Source organism: Sphaerodactylus townsendi, linkage group LG09 (assembly GCF_021028975.2).
Source record: "Sphaerodactylus townsendi isolate TG3544 linkage group LG09, MPM_Stown_v2.3, whole genome shotgun sequence".
NCBI lineage: Eukaryota > Metazoa > Chordata > Lepidosauria > Squamata > Sphaerodactylidae > Sphaerodactylus > Sphaerodactylus townsendi.
Window position 1 is genome coordinate 92,671,688 of NC_059433.1, and position 21,158 is coordinate 92,692,845.

A 21,158-nucleotide genomic window follows, 5' to 3' on the forward strand; every position below is an offset into this window, starting at 1 on the left:
AAAGCTGTTGCTTAAATGAATACAAATAAGATATAAAATACAAGATCAAATCAATGGTCTAGTATTCTAGAAGAACACCTGGCAGGGAAAGCAAATTAAAACTCCCATAGTGGTTCTCTCCAACCACTACTGGTATCCAGAGAGGTACTAACCCTGAACATGAAGGCTGTATTTGTCTAATAACATTGATGGTACTGTCCTCCACAAATTTTTCATATCTCCTTTTAAAGACAGCTAAATTAGGGATATCATACTATACTGCAACAGTGATAAGTCCCACAAGTTATCACTCTTACAGAGCAGAGGTAATCCATTTGGTCTGTGCAGACATAGGGAAAATCCACCCAAAGACTCGCAAGTTGCACTGAAATGAATGAAAGACAGATAATTCTGCATAACTCATTTCTGACTACTCAGGCCAAGTAAATTCAGGTACAGAGCTGTTTATACACCATTCAATTTTTATTTAAGCAAAAGCATCCAATAATGTCAATTGGAGTCTTTCATTAATCATGACTTCTTTCATTATAAACCTTTGATAAAACAAGGGAGACAAAGGCAACCTTGCCTCTTAAAAACATATACCTTGAAAAACTTGCTGGACTCAACATTGCTACTGAACTTGAAGCTAAGGAAACTACCATTCTTGTTTACATTTTCAGTGAGATGAAGACACCTGCTTCTGTGGCAGTGTTAGATGAAAGAATAAGGGGATAACATTACTTAATTGTCCTTGGTGTTAAGATATGAGATCAAGGATAAGTACCATTGAATGTACATAGTGGAAACTATTCAACAGATATTCTAGGCTCAGCGGTGTTTCACTAAAACATGTGCATCTCATATAAAAGGAAAATATTGTGAATCAGTACATAATTTGGAAGAGATGACCAGAAGATAGCAGCAGGGTTCCTCAGGAACAAAGAAAATCTATAGTTCTTACTCTGATACCTTACGAGATGGTGAGATTGCAGTTCAGCAGTACTAAACGCTATGGAGAGAAAGGGATGCTGCAATCCTAAAGACACTTTCATGAGAATAAATACATTAAAATTACGTGGGACTTATTCATTAAACCATTTTGAGATTGCTTCCTATGTCTCTCCTCTTCCTCTCTGCCCTAGTGTCTCATATTTATTTATTCATTTATTTACAAAATGTGTACCCCACATTTCTGCCCTCACAAGGCCATCAAGGCAGCTAACCATTTAAAACATGCATGATACAATCCCATTTTAAAACCATTAAAAATCACCTCCTACGTAAATTAAAGCAATTAAAAACCAAGTTAAAATACATAAGACACAAAAACAGCAATCAAAACATTGATTAGGCTGGAGGGAATGTCAAAAGAAACCCACAAGTCTTCACTTGCTTGCAAAAGATGGCAATAGAAAAGGATGGAAGAATCTCCCTGGGAAGAGAGTTCCAGATATTTGATGCTATGACAGAGAAGGCCCTCTCCCAGACTGCCACCTGCCTAATCTTAGAAGGCAGGGACATTTGAAGGCAGGGACATTTGACTTCCAGAGATGTCTGCAGTGGTCAGGGAGGTTCATAAGGATGTAGATGGTCCTTCAGGTAGGTTAGTCCCAAATGGGTTAGGGCTTTGAATGTCAACACCAGCACCTTCCATTGTGCCCAGAAACAAACTAGAGCCAGTATAGATGGGTTAAGACTGGAGTCATATGGTCCCTACAACCCACTCCAATCATCATCCTGGCTGCAGCAACGTTGTACCAATTGAAGTTTCCAAAGGACAGCCCCATATATTACACTGCAGTAATCTATCTGGATATAACCAGGGCATTCACCACAGTGGCCAGATCTTTTTTCCTCAGGAAACGCCAGAGCTGGCTACCCAGCTGAAGCTGGTAAAAGGCACTTCTGGCCACAGCTGCCACCTGCTTTTTCAGCAGTAGATCTGGGTCCAAGAACATCCCCAGACTACAGCTCTGTTTCTTCAAGGGGAGACCATCTTAAATCCTGGGTCAAAGCTTTTGCCCACCAGCACTTGGATTAAGCTTCAGTTTATCAGCTTGCATCTCCTCCAAAACTGCTCCCAGAGTTTCTATAGCTTTGGTGAGATCAACTGGAAGCATGAGATAGAATTGAGTGTCATACCCATGTTGGTGATAGCCCAGCCTAAATTCCCGGCTGATCTTATCCATTAGTGTATATGTCATGTAGATGTTAAAGAGTCTAGGGAATAAGATGGAATCTTATGGAATCCCAAAGGCCAAAGGGCTAAGTAGCAGACCCTCACCACCATGTTTTGAAACCTATCCTCCAGGTAGTACCAGAACCACTGAAAAATGGTGCCTGCTAATCCCACCCCAGATATGGGTCATGCCAGAAGTGATGTGACTGTGTTACCAGCAACATCATGATGTTACTGGTGAGCCCCCCCCCCCCCCCCCGGGACCCAGTACATCTCCCATCATTTGCCAGCTTTGGGCTGGTAACACTACTAATAATACAAAACATCTGGTGGAATGTCACCATTGTGTTGTGAGTGTCCTAACTTTACAAATGACAGCCAATGAAGTAGAGGCAAAGTGAGAAACTTGCAGCATGAAGAATTCACATCATAATATATTTATTAGTGAGGGGTGGCACCCCCTCCCCTCCCTTGCATGCCACCCCTCCCCTCCCCTCCCTCCACTAGGATGGGTGGGCCATGTCCAGATGCCGGACCCCCTTCCCCTACCTTCCATGCCACCCCTCACTCACTCCCCTCCCTCACTGAAGGCCATCCAGACCGAGCCCTGGGGAATTGACTTCTTATATTTTTAACAATTAAGAACAGCCAGGGAATGAAACAGAATGCTATTAAAAGATATCAAATGGGGCACAAAAAAGAACCATAGTTTCAATGTAACTCACTGGCTCTCTCAAAAGAGTCAAATTTATCAAAAGCACTATAAAAACCAACTGTATTTGTGCTGATATCTCAAAAGTTGATCTTGGTGGAATTCAGTGCATATTCACGCCTTGTGGGATTTGTGCATTATGGGTTGACACAGCCAGAAGTCAGGAAATGTGACTGAAAAGTGCACCATTCAGAGTCAGGTGAACAGAACCTGAAGTACCTTGGTCACAGTATCCCTGTGCTACAAAGGAACTAGTGCATGTTTTGGCTGTCACAGTAATTTAAAGGCAAATTGTTGATGCTGCCTCCAAAGAAAACACTGGGACAGTCCTTGAAAACCAAGGAGCTTTACATTGGCTATTTATTACTGCTCATGAGCCTTTAAGAAGTGGTTGGATCAGAAAGCCAGGATATAAAATTATACACTGCTCACATAAAAAGGCAAGGAAAAAATGGATAATGGATATTCTGGATTCTCCAAAGAAGCTTGCTTCAGAAACCCAAACTTTCAAAAGGATGCTTAGCTGAAACCTACAGGGTCTTTTTGGCAATTGTACCTGCCAAATTGTGAAATTTCATCTCCTGGGAGTTACAAGTACTACTGTCATTCAAACCTTGTGGCATCAGTAGAAAAACCTCAAACGACTCAATTCTTTTGTAAGTCTTTTGACAAAAATGATGATCCCTAAAGGTTTAGTTACATGGGATTTGTTGGATTACTGTTTTAATATTACCTCAGTGTCTGAGATGCGCTGCTACTTTTTAAAGGAACCTTGAATATTTCATGGAAAATCAGTCTAGACATTTTCCAGCTAAACTAATTTAATTCTTTTTATGACTAACAGAAGTGCAGGAAATTGGGAAACAACTTCTTGATTTTGAATTACAATTATCTACAAATAATTTAGTGGGTTAATACTAATGTCAGTTACTAAGGCTGCAGCCAAGTGTAACAAACAATAGACTCAGATCTCTGTACACATATGATAAGGCCAACACATTGAACAACACAATAACTGGAAATGGAACTATACCAATTATATAAAGCCGAATAAGTTCTGAGAAAGAATTTCAAGCCAAAACCTTCCTATAAATATCCAGTGGATTTTTTTAATTGTCTCAGAAATTAAATAAGCTACAAAGGAAACTGAGAGTGATATTAAATCCTAAGTGCTGTTGAAAAGCGATTAAGAGAACTAGAATGGAGGTGGGATTTTTTTGGAAGTATATTCCTTAGCCAAAGATTCTTACTTACCCAACGGACAGGAAAGGCTCCTTCGATTCAAGTCTGTAAAACAAAAAACACATCAAAATTCATAATGTGCAATGTATTATTATTATTATTATTATTATTATTATTATTATTATTATTATTGTTATTATTGTTATTATTGTTATTGTTATTGTTGTTGTTGTTGTTGTTGTTGTTGTTGTTTTGTTGTTGTTGTTGTTGTTATACTTGTATACCGCCCTCCTCCGGAGGGCTCACAAGTAACATTAATAATGTATTCCGTCTAGAGGGTGCTGGTAAAGGCCTTTGAGCTGGTCAAATAGAATAACGAGAGAGAGCCTGTGCCAAGATCTCAAGCCTGGCAAAAGTCTCCACCACCAACTTTTCACTTTTAATGAAATACACAAGAAAGTGAAATTTTTTATTTGCATGTTTCAGGTTTTTATATGAAGGTCATCAAATTCTGAAACCATCTTTGATGGGCCACTATTAGAAGACCTGTCAGGCAAAATCAAAACTTGATTGTTTTATTCAACTTCAAAGGTTAGAATCAAGTTAAAAACTCAGACGTTCAAATAAAAGATACAATTGGGTAAGAGCATCTCTGAGAAACACTGCAATCAAAAATCTATTTGAAATCTGTTCTCAAGAAGGGATTCAATTTGCTCAAAATAGGGCTGCCCTTGGTTTGACCCTCTTTTAATATACTTGACTAAGTGGTTTTAGGTGATTCGTAGTGATGCAGTAAATTACTTTAGAGTTTTTCAGGCAATAGAAGAAAGCAATTATCCATTGGCCTTTAATTTCAATTGCTCTTTAATTTAAATTAGCAACTCAGAATAATAAACTAAAATAAAGATGTAAAAACTGCACTAGTCAACACTATATACTTTGATTATGTTATTTTATTCACACATCATCTAATTGCCAGTGAGCACCCACATTTATCAGGTTTCCTCATGAGCAATCTGTTGGTTTTTCTCCTGCTGGAAAAATATAATACATTGCATCACAATTTCAGTGATATTCTAACCACCCTTCTAAACCCTTTAGTGGACTTACAATGGGTATACTCCTGCTAAAGTTGGCAGGCTTGAATTCGATAGTTTTCAATTACTCTTGCTTAGAAAAATGTGCAAAACAGTTCTAAAACAATCAATGTGAGTATTCATTCATTCATTCATTCATTCATTCATTCATTCATTCATTCATTCATTCATTCATTCATTCATTCATTCGATTTGGTGGACCGCCCTATGCCCGAAGGGTTCAGAGCAGTATATAAGCCAAACAAGAATAATAAATTACAACTCAAAAGAAGAAACAAATAGAATAATCTTAATAAAATCAATAAAATACAATAAAATCAGTAGCAACAATAACTCATCCATAATTAGGTAGATGACGTCAGGTCCTAACTCCAGGATGGGACCGGCAGATTTTCAAATAATCAGATGGCCCATAGCACAACAGGGAGGGGTGGACTCAGTGGCCAGTCCCCCTAAAAGCCCAGTGGAACAGCTTGGTTTTGCAGACCCTGCGGAACTCCCCAAGGTCCTGCAGGACCCTAACAACTGGGGGAAGAGCGTTTCACCAGGCAGGGGCTAGGGACGTAAAAGCCCTGGCCCGGGTAGAAGCCAGCCACATCATAGAGGGGCGGGGGAGCACCAGTAAATTCACCTCTGCTGAATGGAGAGGTCGACTCGGGACATATGGGGTAAGGCGGTCTCGCAGGTATGAGGGCCCCAGGCTGTAAAGGGCCTTAAAGGTCAGTACCAACACCTTGAAGACAATCCAGAACTCCACCGGATATGCTACTGTCTTTACAGGAATCAACAGTATGAATTTTAGTTCTGTGTATCTGATACAAAAAAACATAAGAAGACAAAACTTTAGAAGCAGAAACTAGCTTTTTAGGAAAATGAGAAGCCTGTAACATGTAAGGAAAAATACTAGGCTTCTTTGAGCATGGATTGTACATAACTGTTGTGATTGGAAACCAGAAGATGGTGTTATAGGAATGGCTCTAAGCAACTTTTCTGTTGGTAAAAATGCAGCAGTCCACTAACAACTAAAAAGTCTGTGTACAAAAGCCGTGTGGGATGGAGGCTGTACCATGGGGACCAATTGGGCAAGATTGAGTGAAAAACAAACAAACTGGCTGAATCCAACCCATAGACTCCAATATTTCACATACTGAGGCTGTTTCTGCACAGCCCAATAACAGCACCCCAGTGAGGTTTTCCAAAAGCGGCGTCTTCCACCCGCTGCGGTGTGAACGGCAGCGGGTGGAAGGTGGCGTTTTCCCCCTGCCTTCCCCAAATGGCTCTTACCTTCTCCTGGCTTTTGTCGCATTGTGGAGGTCAGGGGACACGCTTCCTGGCCTCCAACTCCAGAGCCATCGCTCTGGCCACGGAGGTGTGTCCCCTGGCCTCCACAACGTGACAGAAGCCAGGAGAAGGTAAGAGCAGTTTGGGGGCGGCACAGCCTGTGCGAAGGCTGCGCCGTCGGCTGCACACAGGACCAGGGGGTGCTATGCCGATAAACTATACGTATAAACTATATGTATAAACTATACGAACTATACGAACGGTCCCAGGGGGTGCATCAGCATAAACTATGCCGATGCACCCCCACTCAGCTGGCCGTGCAGAAACGGCCTGAGACTCTGAAAAACTCTTCTTTTTGATTAGGAGGCATCTGGAGAACAGGTTTTGCCCTGGGGAGGCTGTATGCAAGGGCTGGGGTATTTCTTTCTCTACCCTACACTTTTACACACTTTTATATTTCAGATTTTCTTTCCAAACCACTTTCTCTAAGAAAGCACCATGGCAGCCAATAGTTACCCTTTTTAAATCTTATTTTCTTTTACATAAAAGGTTTAACAGAGTTCAGCTTCTAAGCAATTTATCTGAAGGGTTTCATTGAATCAGATCAATGTGGCTAAAGCACTAAGATAACTGTGATGATATAGGAAAATATATGTCCAGTTGACATTCTTAAGTGCCGCTTTTCTGACTACATCAATAGTTATTTGGAGAAGCTGATGCCAGTTGACTTTTTTATACCCTGCATCAAGGTATGAATAGCAAAGTCATTATGGATCCACAAGCTGTAAAGAGCTCATCCAGACTGGCTCAGCAAAATGGTGTTGACTGTTCTAACAGAAAGAATACACCTTATTGCATGTCTATTTGTAATCAAAAGCAGTTGGCTACCTGCCTCTTACCACCCTCCCCCTGAGATTTCATCTTCTTAGTCCTAGTTCCTCTGCTAACATTTACAAAAACTAGCTGATTATATATTGTGCTGACAAAATGCAATTCATGTTTATCAAGCAATTTCTTACAATATCCTCCTGACTGAACACTGACTGAATACTGAACATATTTGAACAGCAATGCATATTTCAAAAATATTTGCAATCAGAATCACCATAATAATGGTAGGATCCAAAGAGCAGTTTAGGATTTGAACTAACCCTGTGGAATCTCTGATCTTAATTACTTTGAACAGCAGACCTTAAAACCATGTTGCAAACTCCTTTTGAAATCACCAGGCAGAATGGGGGTGCAGTTCAAGGAAAGCAAATCTAAAACCCCCTTGGGCTCATCAGACTGGTTTCATGAATGTTTACATTGCATTATATTAAGCTGCACAGATTCTCACCACTACCAGTTAACATGCTAAGCACTTTTATTCAGCGTTCCTTTCCTTGAAATCATTATGCCAGTTCAGAAGAAATCAAGTAGTTTAATACCATCAGCCACTTTTAAAATTCAAACTCAAACCAAATGCTTTGGCAAAGCGAAACACAGAGAAGTATACAGCACTGATCGAACATCTGCAGGATTAAATGTGGGTAGAAACTCACTGAAATCAAAAGAGTCCATGGAATAAGTGCAATTGAAAGGGAGGCAGGTATATTTATAGGCATCAAACTGCCCCTTTAATCCACATTAGTTTTCATGAGATTGAAAATGCCTTTATGTACTGTGAATTTCATGAAAGAGAATTTTAATCCAGATTGCAATTACATCTGTTGAGAATCTACTGGGTACTGATGTGAATGGCATCTCTATAGCAGATGCTCTATTCTAATGACCTATTAGTATGAGTTGGGAGCTGCCTAAAAATTCCTTCTGCCCAAGGGGAAGGCCATGTTTGCTGATTCCCATATGGCAGCTAGCCTTTATTTCCCTCAGGCTATTTCTGAAGGGTCCCCTATCCAAATGCAGTGCAAGAGAGACAGAGAGTTATGGGCTGTAAAGAGAGATGATGCAGAGTGAATGTTTCCTCTGTCTGAATCCCTGCAGCACAAGTGCCCTAGCATGGCACAGCTAGTGGTGTAGAAAACACAGTTGCTGCTCAACACTGGCAACAAGATAGAGGTTGTGTACTGCTTCTAACATAAGACTTGCTCTGTATGGGATCCTCATAAATCATGATACAAATGAGCACGATGCCATGTAGAAGATATTTTTGTCAGCTCCAGTTAATCACTAACCTCTTTTCTCCTCATACTCTTTATTCCAGTGGTTCTCAACCTTCCTAATGCTGCGACCCTTTAATGCAGTTCCTCATGTTGTTGTGACCCCCAACCCTGACATTTATACATTTTACAGATGGAGAACACTGATGCAGAGTCTTAGGCGACCCCTGTGAAAGGGCCATTCGACCCCCAAAGGGGTTGCGACCCACAGGTTGAGAACTGCTGCTTTATACTATCATACTATGTTTGTGATCTCACATAGAACTTATTTGCATATTTCCACAACAGAACTCTGAAACAGTTGCAAGTGAATAATGTTCGCTACAGAGAGTACTAAAGAGATAATCAAATCTCATATTTCTCTTCTGCTAAAGGGCCCTCTTATTATTCCCTTTTTGCCAGCAGCAAAAGCTTGGCAAATGAATTTCAGCCATCAGGATAATTAGGGAGCATTTTTTTATGTGGGATCCGGTGTTTAATTGTTAGAGCAGAATTCTGTCCTCAGAGCCACCCCACTTGTTGGCATGCATGACTTCCTGCCTCACGGCATCATGTACGGCTTCCTAATATAAGCTATTAAAAAACTTCTCAATGCATTTCTAAAACAAGTAGCTTTTGTTGGCTTTAAGCCCTTGAAATATTCAAAATTTTAAAGAACGTATGGCAGTTCTATTCTGTTAATGCAGTTATGCTATATGGAATGAGAAGACGTGAATAATCATGGCTGCAGCTGCTGAGGGGAAGGGAAGGGAAGAGTCCCTGGCTTCTGCCCTGACAAGGGCAGAAGGGGGCCAGTGGCCATACCCTTTGAGGGCAAGGCGAAATGGTGCACCGGCACTGTGATGTCATCTCCAAAGGCTGGCCAAATCATGCTACAAATGAGCATGATGCCATGTAGAGGAAGAAGAGTTTGGATTTATACCTCACCTTTCTATCCTACAAGAAGACTCAAGATGGCTTAAAACTCCTTCCCTTCTTCTCCCCACAGCAGCCATATTGTGAGATAGGTGGGGCTGATTCAGTTCTCAAAGAACTGTGACTAGTCCAAGGTCACCCACCAGACTTCATGTGGAGGAGTAGAAAAACAAATCCAGTTTACCAGATTTGAGTCTGCTGCTCATATGGAAGAATGAGGAATCAAACCCGGTTCTCCAGATTAGAGTCCACCATTAACCATTACACAACACTGGCTTTCAGAAGTTTTCCCTTCTGAGGCATCCAGCTACCCACAAAAGGTACAACTGCCATATGAAGGCAATTAGCATCACACACATATATAAAGAAGGATGATCACATATATAAGAAAGAAATCTGAAGAAGAGAATGGATAAGTTAAAGCCAGTTTATGAAGACTGAGTACAATATAGAGAAATCATTGATCTGCAAAGTAATTGTTCAGAGAAATCTGTTCCTTTAAACGTAAAATTATCTTCTTCCTTATTAGACTTCAACACATATACACATTTATAAAGAAAATGATTAATGATGTAAACTAGGTCTTCTGCATTGAAGTCAATTATATATACATTTTATTTATTTAGAAACATTTCTATGCCGCTTTTCCACCCAACTTATGGCCTCCTAGGTGGAAATATACTCATGTATAAGTCCACCCGCATATAAGTCGAGGCACCTAATTTTACCACAAAAAACTGGGAAAACTTATTGACTCGCGTATAAGTCGAGGGTGGGAAATGCAGCAGCTACTGGTAAGCCCTGATTCTCCCTTTAAATCCACTTGTGGGGGGGGGGGTGATTTAAAGGGAGAATCTTGGGGAATTTTGAGGGTGCCTGTCAGGGGAGGAATGTTTATGTTAGCAGTACCAACATCTCAGAGTATCTTTAGGAGACCCCCTGATGATACCACCCAGGTTTGGTGAAGTTTGGTTCAGGGGTCCAAAGTTATAGACCCTCAAAAGGGTAGCCCCATCTACTATTAGCTTCCATTGGAAACAATGGGGGATGGGAGCACCCACTTTGGGGATTTATAACTTTGGATCCCCTGAACCAAACATCACCAAACCTGGCTGGTATTAGCAAGAGATTATCCTGATGATACCACCCAGGTTTAGTGAAGTTTGGTTCAAGGAGTCCAAAGTTATGGACTTTCAAAATGTAGCCCCATCTACTATTAGCTCCCATTGGAAACAATGGGGGATGGGGCATCCCCTTTGAGGGTCCATAACTTTGGAACCCCTGAATCAAACTTTACCAAACCTGGCTGGTATGATCAGGAGTGTCACCTGATGATAGCCTAAAATTTTGGCGCTGCTAGCCTACAAACTGCGCCCCCTGGAGGCCGACAAAGTAAACACTCTAAAATATTTTTTAATATACACCTCACTCGCATATAAGTCGAGGGGGGCTTTTTCAGCATTAAAAATATGCTGAAAAAGTCGACTTATATGCGAGTACATACAGTACTGCAAGCAATCCAAGAGTCATAATCATTTCAGGATTATAGAGTGAAAATGTACAGTTTTTATTAATCTCATATATTTGATTTGCATCCAGATAGGTCACTGGCTTCAAGTAGGATTCCCAACACAACCTAAGAATAGGCTGGGAGATTTTTGTAGGGGTGCCCGAGGAGTTTGGAGAGGATGTGTTGTCTCTTCTGGATAATGCTCTAGGAATTTCTCCTAACTTCTATGGTAAAAACAACAGAGACTAGGGAAAATAATTAGACTGTAAACTACCATTTTTAATTCGGTTCCTCAGCTTCTCAAAGATGGAATATTGGGCTTAGAAACCCCCACCCCTTGTGTGCCCAGGCAATTGGGAAGCCTGGCTTTACGAGGACATATTTCTTGCATTGGGGCAAAGGGAGATTGGGGCAAGGGGAGATTCATGTGTATTTATTCTTTCGTCTTTCATGGGCATGGTGGTGTGTTCCTTTTTTAAAAAAACAGAAAAGTCCTGTTTTTAACCCTCCCTGCTCCCTTGCCTTACCTTGTTTTGCCCAGTTGTTTGAAGCATTTTTCTCCCATCCTGGAAGAAAACACCAAAAGTCAGCTGGCCTGAGAAAAAAATGCTTGAAACAGTATCAAAGCAAGCTAAAGAGGAAGAGGGGTGGGCCCTTAATTTCCCTTACCCACATACCCTTTTTTGTCTCTCACCCTCCTCCCAGACAAATGAGCAGACATAAGAATAAATATACACAACCCTCAGTTTCTGACAGAAAAGGAGAAATGGGTTAAATATAAGGATTAGACTGAGGAGCTGTAGCTTCTCAGAAATTGCTGCCACTTTTTTTTTTCAGGCAGGCGCACACAAGGCAGTCGTTCTGTAATGAAGGTTTCATCATTAGCAGGAAACAGAATCTAAGGAAAAACACCCCTTTACTAGGAATTGTGAATCCATACCTGTAGAGAGCAGAAATTGGCCGCTTGTTTCCTGGCTTTGGTCTGTATGGTTTTGGTTCGCCTGCCATGTTGATGTCTGAAAGCAAACATATTGCATGCTTATGTTAAAACAAAGTCTTCAAATAAACCTATCACACAGAATAATAATCTCTGTAAAGAAATGAAATGAAACAAATTAGAGGGAGCGACACTTCATCAACTTGCAACGTGTTCTTCAACATAATAGGACCACATGTCCATATACCGCCAGTTTTCTAGCTCTCAGCTGCTTTTCTGTTCCATTCATCCATTCATAAGATGCACTCTTCACTGTCATTGTCAAACTGCTTTTAGTGCCCTTACATCTAAATAGTAGACTTGGTTTCTCTGCCACCACCATAAAGTTTTGTTCGAAAGCCTTACGTATCTACAGCTTTTTTAAGCTGCTGCTCAAAACCATCATTAAACAAAATAAATTAAGCAATTCTGATATTAATCATTTGACTTTCTCCCTCTTTCCATTATCTTAAATCAAGGGTGCCCACCAAGTGTTTTTAGGAAGTGGGTAGGCCCAGGTATAGCTTTTGCCCAGCAAGGCTTCTGATTAATTATTGTGCAGATTTGTTAGAAATTGTTGCTTTGGCAGCAGCTGCCACCACAACACAAGCATCTGTACTGTGTTACTGAAATTAAGCTGTGGCAGCCATTTTATGGCTGACTCCACCTCCTGCAGCAGCCATCTTGTTTCTGTGCCCATCACGCTGTGTCAGAATTCTAAAAGTCCCTGAAAGTTCGCAGAAGTTGGGCACCCAGCTTGAAAGCTTCTTTATTTTCTACGTTCGTATTTTGCTTCAAGCCTTATATATTTGCTTCTGTGCTTTCTTAATGGGCAGTGCATATTCTTGGTGCAGTCATGCAAAGTAAATAAAAGTAATTTTTTTAAAAAAAGAATTTGTTTAGCAGCCATGGCTTAGTAGATTTAAATAAATAAAAATCACAGGGATGTGAAGCCACAGAGTCAGGCCTTCAAAATGCCATTTCTGCCAAGGGAGTTCAACTCTGTAGCCTGGAGTTCCAGTTCTTGAAGAACTTTAGGCTTCACTTGGAGCTTACTATTGTAAATGTATTTGTGCACCTTTGGGTATGAGTAACTTTGGGAAATTTTCTGGGGGAAAAATATGGCTGGTTGGTGTTAATTACTATTGTCAACGGCTTTGGTTTTTATTTTTTAAAAACAGGAAAAAAGCAGGGGGGGGGGCATGATTTCCATTCTCTATAATATTAATAAAAGTTGGTATCACTACTGTGGGTTCCCATACAGAATTTGTAACCTATATAGATTAGAGTTTTGCAGGACCATATTTACACTCTAATACGAAAAATGAGTTTGATGACTATGTATGAGTAAGAACAATTTAGTCTCTCATTGGTCTCCATTTGTCTTTCTTTACAAGCAAATAAAGATGTACAAAATGTGCATTTTAATAATGAAACACAATGAAAGTTCTAGGGAAAAGCATGCTTTTTGAAGACATTTGTAACTGTCAAGGCTAAACTAAATGTTAATTACCACTTGAAATAACTACTTTTATAGATATTATCTGAACATGTATCAGAGGAATAGAATTGTACCTTGGCTTGCTTTCCATTTTCTCTTACAGCCCAGCCTCATAAATGTGTTACAGATCTATTTGTTTTAAACTTTCCTTATCCAGAGTCACATATCTAGACTCAGACAAATTTTCTTCCAAGAGAAAAGAAATGTTGTTCTCATTTTTTTGCATGAAAGAGATATTAACTAAATAGGAGAAAACTTATCACCAGTTCTATAGAAAATGTCTTAACCATTTGACTAGCAGCTAACCCTGGAAGACCCAAACAATAAGTCTCTAATGCAACGGTTTCCAATGTGGTACCTGTGGGCAACACAGCATCTGCTAAGCGTTTTTAGGAAGGGGGTGGGGGGAGGTGCAGCCTGGGCTTCTTCCCAGAAAAGATTCTGATTGACTACTGGAGATTTGATTGGCTGTGTCCGTTTTTTAAAATGTTGCTTTCGCGGCAGCTCACACTACAGCATAAAGATCTGCACTGTATTTCTGAAATTAAGTGGAATCATTTTGTGGCTCTCCAACTACTGTGGGAGACATTTTGTCCCTTAACCCATGCCATGTCAGAATTCCCAAATGTGCCCACAGTCTCATAAAGTTTGGGAACTCCTAAAGGATGTGTGAACTCCACAATGTAGTAGAGTTAAAATTAATCAGCATTTTTAAATCTACAAGTTAAATGTGAAAAATTAAAAACTTAATATTAGATGTTTCATAATTGATTTCCTAATTATTCTTAATCTTTGGAATTGACTGGGGATGTTCAAGTGGCATTGGCAAAGAATCCAGCTCAGGGTGACTTCCTCAGGTGGTTTGCCTTCTCAGTGATTACCCCATTGCTCTGGAATTTCCTCCCTACAAAAATCCACTTGGGTCCATTTTGACAAAGGCTTAGCACAAGATGAAAGCACATTTGTTTTTGCTGGTCTTCAACAGTTGTTTAATTCTTCTTTACTTTATATTATTGCTGCTGCAGTTGGGTAATGTTATTTTGAAGTATACTGTATTTTATTTTCATCAATTTCTTTTTCAACACTTTGAAACTTATCTTTAAAAGTTTATAAATAGAAATGATTATTTGTAAATGCAAAGTTGATGTTTTGCCGCGTTATAAATTTGCACCCTGTCCTGAGAACCTGTCTCAGCAAAAATGTTCATTTCATAGGTATGATTGTTTCAAACAAACAACATAATCCTGAGATGTTTCTGGGCTTGTTGTCATTTTTGCCACACAATATTGTGTACTGGTAAATTTTAAGATAAATATATTTTTACATAGAAGGTTAAATCTTGTCTTCAGTTTTAAATATACATCAGAGATGCTTTGAAGAGAGTCTTTTTTTAGCATAACCTTTATTGACATAACAAAAAAAACGACTAACATAAATAATATTAAAACAGGCAATAAGAGTGTCTTTTTAAAGAGAATGCAACAGCAGCCGGTAATTTTATCTGAACTGCACAAAATGGTTCTGGGATGACATTACCTGTGCAGAGCTTCTATATGGATTTGGGAGACTGTACAGTATAATTATAATAGATATTCTATCAGATGACCTTTATTATAATTATACCCTTTCTCAATATTTTCATCCGGCAACTTTAAGGTCACTGATTTTCATCATATGATTTTCTGAAGCTAGTAGTATAAGTTGGAAAAATGCAACATTTATGAATTTACTTACAGAAAAAAAAACCCCAGCACATAGATCTCCATATTTTTCTTCAATCAATATTTTCCCAGTAACTCATTTTTATTTTTCCTTGCAGATGTTTGTCAAGGTCACTACATTCTTCGTCATGATAACATTAAAAGATTATTTGGCATTTTCATATTCTTTGGGGATGGATCTTTGATGCTGATGCTGATTTCTTGTAGCTCATCTTTGTTGACTTCAGTTTACAAAAATGAATACACAGTTTCAATTTATCGGATTTTTTCCCCCTCCACTTATAAACAGATAGAATCAGAATGTATTTTCCAAGAAACTGAATCGCTAGAGTTGCTCAGGCACATTAAATATATCACTGAGCCTAAACATTACTTCCCTGAAGGCATTAGATGAGAAATTGAAACTGAATTATGATGATGTTATACTGCAATCATGAAAATAATTGCTCCTTAGAAAATTATTGTTTTAAAAGTAATGGCTAATCTTTTTGGCAAAGTGTGCCACAAGTCACATTTACAGTCCCATCAAGGGACGTGGCCTTGTGCCTGTGCATTTTCCTTCTCTGGGGCCCTTACACTAGTGCAGGGGGCAGACGTGCTGGCAGCAGCATGTACTGCAACCCCGCTGCCACAAAACCTGGAAGTTTGGGCCATGGCATTCTGTGCTGGTGTCCTGCTCGAATGCCAGTGTGGGAGGGGGGCTGGCCAGGATATTACCAGGGCAGACCCAAAGGTGCATTGGCCCTTGAATGTATGCCACACTTTCTGTGTGTCCATTCAGCCCTATGGGATTTTTCAATGGTGGGGAAGTCCAAGGTTTTTCCCTGCTCCCTGTGCCACTGAAAAGCCGTTTTGGAGGCCATGGGGTAGTGCTGCATTAGTGCTGTGGTCTGTTGCCTCCAGGTTTGGATGGGGCTCTTAAAGTGTGAGATAGTGCCCTACCCGACCAATAAAGCATACTATAGGGTTGCATATATCCAGTGGGGCCTGGAGATCTTCTGGAATTACAACTGATTGCCAGAGTACAGGGATCAGACTACAGGAAGAAAATGGTTGTTTCGGAGGGTGGAGTCTATGGCATTATATACTATTGACATTCCTCCAAACCCTGTTGTTTCCAGACTCTACCACCAAATCTCAAGGAATTTCCCAATATGGCCTAAACAGCCATGTGTTGACCATCCTACTACTTAAGGTGACCTAGCTGGCATTGACTAGAGCCTGGGTCTTTTCTATCATGGCTCTGCAGAATGGGATCCTTGAAGTGGTAAGGGTGGCCCCCTCTTTGAAGATCTTGAAGAGATGCCAGCTTGTTTGCCTGGGCTTTTGAGGGGTTTGAATGGCAGCCATCTTTTAAGTGGGGAAGAAAGGAGAGATTTGAACTCTCCTATTTAGTTTCGTTTTCACAGAAAATGTTGTAAACTATTATTGTAAGTTGCTTTGAACCACAAGGAAAGACAGCTTATAAATGCTTTAATAAATAAATAAATATGTAAATCCTGCACTTTTATTCCACTTCTAGTGAATCATTCAATAGAAGCAAAGAATCATGGAAGAGGCAATTCAGATTTCATAACTCCATATCACAGACAAAACCTGATCTGTAGACTTCTTGTTGCTGATCATACATTGGCTGTTTTGTATAAATTATTATTTAATTATTATTATTTACATTATTTACTTGGATTCATAGCAAATTACACAGAGTGAGTCCATACAATCAACAGGATGAAGTTGTCACTAAAGAATACAATAGGATTAGGGTTGTACCAATAAAGAATCTAAGGCTAATTCCGCATGGGCCAAAAACAGCAGTGTGAAAAGGGTGTGAAAAGGATTTAAAATGGTGTAAAAGGGTTTATACTGTTTTCACATCGTTTTCACACTGCTGTTTTTGGCCCATGTGGAATCAGCCAAAACAACAGAAACTGAGAGAACCCAAAACCTCAACATGACACATTAAATGATACAAAAGTTACATAATTGGATCCTAGTTTCAGTAAGCTAGTATAGACTACAGTTCCAAATAATTTATCTAAGTAACTTGGTGAATGACTCAGTACAATGCAACTCGGATTGCCTCCGTAGAAAAACTTGATTTATTCTATTTTGCATAGTTTGCAGAATGCCAGGAGAGTGGAGCCTTAGGCCGTTTCCGCACGGGCCAAAAAAGCTAGTAAAAGGTTGGTAAAAACAGCGTTATAGGTGGGGAGTTTGCATGGCCATCACTGCAGTAACGACACTGCAGTGATGCGGCAACGCTCCAGTGGGCCCACAATGGTTTATTCGAAAGTCGCTCACTGAGTGTGTTTTTTCAACAACGATGCTCTGCAGTTGGCATTGTGCAAAGAGCCCTCTAGGAATTGGTGCTGCAGAGCCTGCCTCCCACACTGGTGGCCCACACTGGCCAATCCTGGCACCAAATGCCCATGAAGTCTACTCTGGGGAAAAAAGAACGCCGTTTGGAAAGTGTGGCCTAGCGAAGCGCCAGGGTCCAGACGATGCGCTACCTGTCTATGATGCGCCCGCCCATGTGAACGCTCTGTTGCTGCAGTGTTGCCAATAACACTGATGGCACAACACTGTAACCGGCTGTGCAGAAATGGCCTTGCTGATTTCCTCAGGCAAGCCATTCCATACGACGGGTGCCACAATGAAGATTTATTTATTTTGATTCATTCATTTTGTCCATTGGCACCTGAAGATGACTTTGCTCACATGAGTAAAGCTGTCATGGCGCTATATTGGGGGAGAGATGATCTCACAAATATGAGGGTCCAAGGCCAAGAAGGGCTTTGCATGTAAAAGTCAGTACCTCAAACTGAGCCTGGCAACTGATGGGCAGCCAGTGGAGTGATTGTAGAATGGGAGAAATATGCATTCGCTAGGTAGCTCCTGATGATAACTGTGCTGTGGTGTTCTGCAGCAATTTGAGTTTCCAATTAGATTTTGAGAGAAGATAAATGTACAATGCATTAGATTAGTTTACTCAGGATGTCACCAGAGCATGGATCCAGGTGGCCAGTATCAAGATAAGGGGCCATTTTGTGGGACAGAGTTGGGATAAAGCCTTTTTTTAGGTGCATTAATTTATTTCTCTAGCAATAACAATGGGTTTGATTTAACCCCACAGCTCTTAACAAGCCAGCAGGGTCAACTGAACTCCATCAAAAGTGGGGAGCACAATTTCCTTCCAGAAATCCATCTTCCCAGCCAAGCCTTTTCAGGGTTTAGTTTCAGTTTGTTTTTTCATAGCTAATTTATCACAGCAGCCAGGCAGTGATTTAGGACCACTATTAAATCATGAGGACACTTGGATAAGGATAAATAGAACTGGGTATGATCTGCAGATTGATGACAACCATCTCCAAAACTATGAATGATTTATCCTAAGGGCTTTCCATGGAGATTGAAACGCATTGGTGACAGAATTATGTCCTGTGGGATGCCACAGGTTAGGTATTGCACTGATGATAACTAGTTTCCAGATGGGGAACCATTTGAAACCAATCCGTGAAGAATACTTTGAACCATTTCAGCGCACATCCCCTGATATCTACTTTTGCCTCCAAGTGTCTCAATAAGGGAGTACAATCTACTATATTGAAGGTTGCAGTTAAGTTCCAATAAGAGCAATGAAGAGGCATGGCCTTAGTCTACACTTAGACAGAGGTCATCTGCTAAAGTTGGCAGAGCTGTCTCTGCAGAAGCCAAATTGTGGCTGGTCATCCCATGTTTAGTTGCCCTGTTAACTGTGTATGGACAAATAGGAATTCAAGATGGGATGAGATCTGAAAGCACCACATGCTACTGGTAGCAATAGCTGAGGGGGCTTATTTGAAAACCATCATTTGTCTTACATTCACACAATGAGGCCTTCATTGATTTACTTCATGTGTTCTTCTCTCAAGAAGAATACATGAGAAGAATTCAAGAGAATGCCCTGGACAGTAAAATTCAAAATCGTATTGGGAAACCTGAGGGATGGCTAAAATAGCAATTAATTAGTATTTCTAATTACTAATAACACCACCCTACAGATTATTATTTTCTCTACCCTAGAAATTAATTTCCTAATAGTAAACATGTACTTTGCACAGATGCAGTCTTTGTACTTTGTACTCTGGCATTTAGAACACGAATTATTCCTGGCTCATCTTCCAAAAAATTATTTTCATGTAGTAGTGAGGGATTAAGAGTGACTGGATATTATATCCCCTTGGCCTTCTGTAATGGATTACTTCTTTTCTTCAGCAAGAGTTACTCGGGTACAAGTCTGCCCTATCATTTTACTTCTTCAATTTTTTAGGTGAATTCCAGGTCTGGGAAAGATGAGGACAGAATCTTGACAGTGGTTATTCATTAATGATTAAAAGATACTCCACAATCACAAGCCAGTTGAAGCAAGGTGGCTTGCCATCAACAAGTAGGAACAAATCACAGCTGAGTGAAATGGAATATTCATTTTTTTGCTACACACACAAATTACATTTCTCATTGCAAACACAGTAGTCAACCTCCCACAACAGTATAAATATCGTTTTAATTTTCAGCCTAGTGTTTTTCCTTGTCACTGTCTGTCGTAAAAAGGAGAGATACAGACAACAAAGAGTCGAATTGCCCAAGGAAAAGAAGATGATAAAATAGAACATAGAGGATGGGATTCAGTCAGTAAAGGAGTCTCTAGCCATCTTGAAGCTTCCCTATTTCTTCCCAGGCAATCTGGGCAAACACTACTTACCTATTTCCCCTTATGTCTTCATACATATTTTTTAAAATCGAAAACTGGGAATTCAGAGAGGGACATAGTGTATTTTTAGGGTAAGCTTGTCCCAGTATATCCTTTGTTACTATGAACCTGAATGAGTTGCTATGTATTTGCTTCCAATTTACATAGTAAATAGGGTTGTAGATATTAATGACCTTAAACACTGCCAATGGCTGCTTTGGGAAAGGAGGATTTATGAACAGGTGCATGGGGAAGGAACAGATCAAGTCTGGTGTGTCTTTTGTTGCCGCTGTTGGCTAGAAGGAATGAACAACAAATCAAAGCCATAACTAGTAAAATATCTAGTAAGAACTCACACAGTGCACTTTTCATAATGGCATATAATACAGTTAAAAAGTTAGTATCTCCTTTTCTGGTGGGAGCAGTCAAAAGCCTTCTGAACCTTCTTCCTGTTGATGTAACAGCTATTGCTAACGTTACACACAAAAAGAGCCATGGTTTGAATTGCGCAGGAATCTACTTTGCTTGGCTACCCCTCTTATTAAATATTTCCCAAAGAAATGAAACTGATCGATTATGTGAACTACGGTTTTTAATTTTCTGGAAAACATTTTTTCCACCCCAAGGAGTCCTCTTTCATTCCTCATGTACAGGGACATAAATCAGTTCTGTAAACATCCTGAATAAGCAGCTCTTGCGCAGAACTGTGTATCTATGATATATAAATATTCAGTCAGCCCATTCGTCTATGTAGCCCAGTACTGTCTCGTTTGCTGGTGGCAACTTTCCAAGTTCTTCACCCTGCAGGCTGAGTTCATACAACCAGAGATGCCAGGGATTGGACCTGGCGACTTGTGCATAAAAAGCATGTGCTGTGTCATTGAGCTATGGACACAAGAGGAGCAGAACAAGTTCCCCACAGCCACCATAACAGAAAGAACAGTGTCTGATACTAACCAAATGATTAAGATGAGGAAGATTCGATTCCAGTAGCATACGTTTTCTAGGGTATAAGCTTTGAAGGGAACATTGACTCTTGAAAGCTTAGGCCCTAGAAATATTGCTGGTCTTTAAGAAGCCACTGGATTCAAATCTCACTCTTCTACTGCAGACCAACATAGCTGCCTACCTGAGAAGATTTAGAAGTCTGCACTGTTTCTCCTGAGATGAAGAAAAGTTGCAAACAGCTTTTGTGGATTTAGGTGAGGAAG

The 21,158-nt window shown here is 40.1% G+C and overlaps 1 protein-coding gene across 9 annotated transcripts in view; it reads right to left on the minus strand.

The window, feature by feature from the left end:
• The window catches only part of RALYL (RALY RNA binding protein like), a 305,642-nt gene that overhangs the window by 49,014 nt on the left and 235,470 nt on the right, over positions 1–21,158 (minus strand). For 6 of the 9 annotated variants that reach the window (XM_048507683.1, XM_048507680.1, XM_048507676.1 and 3 more), the window contains 3 exons: positions 11,961–12,036; positions 11,548–11,586; positions 4,128–4,160 (listed from right to left, as the gene is read on the minus strand). In XM_048507683.1, the coding sequence (XP_048363640.1) occupies positions 4,128–4,160; positions 11,548–11,586; positions 11,961–12,036 (148 nt within the window). The remainder of the gene's footprint in view (positions 1–4,127; positions 4,161–11,547; positions 11,587–11,960; positions 12,037–21,158) is intronic. The other 3 variants (XM_048507682.1, XM_048507681.1, XM_048507684.1) reach the window with 1 other exon arrangement.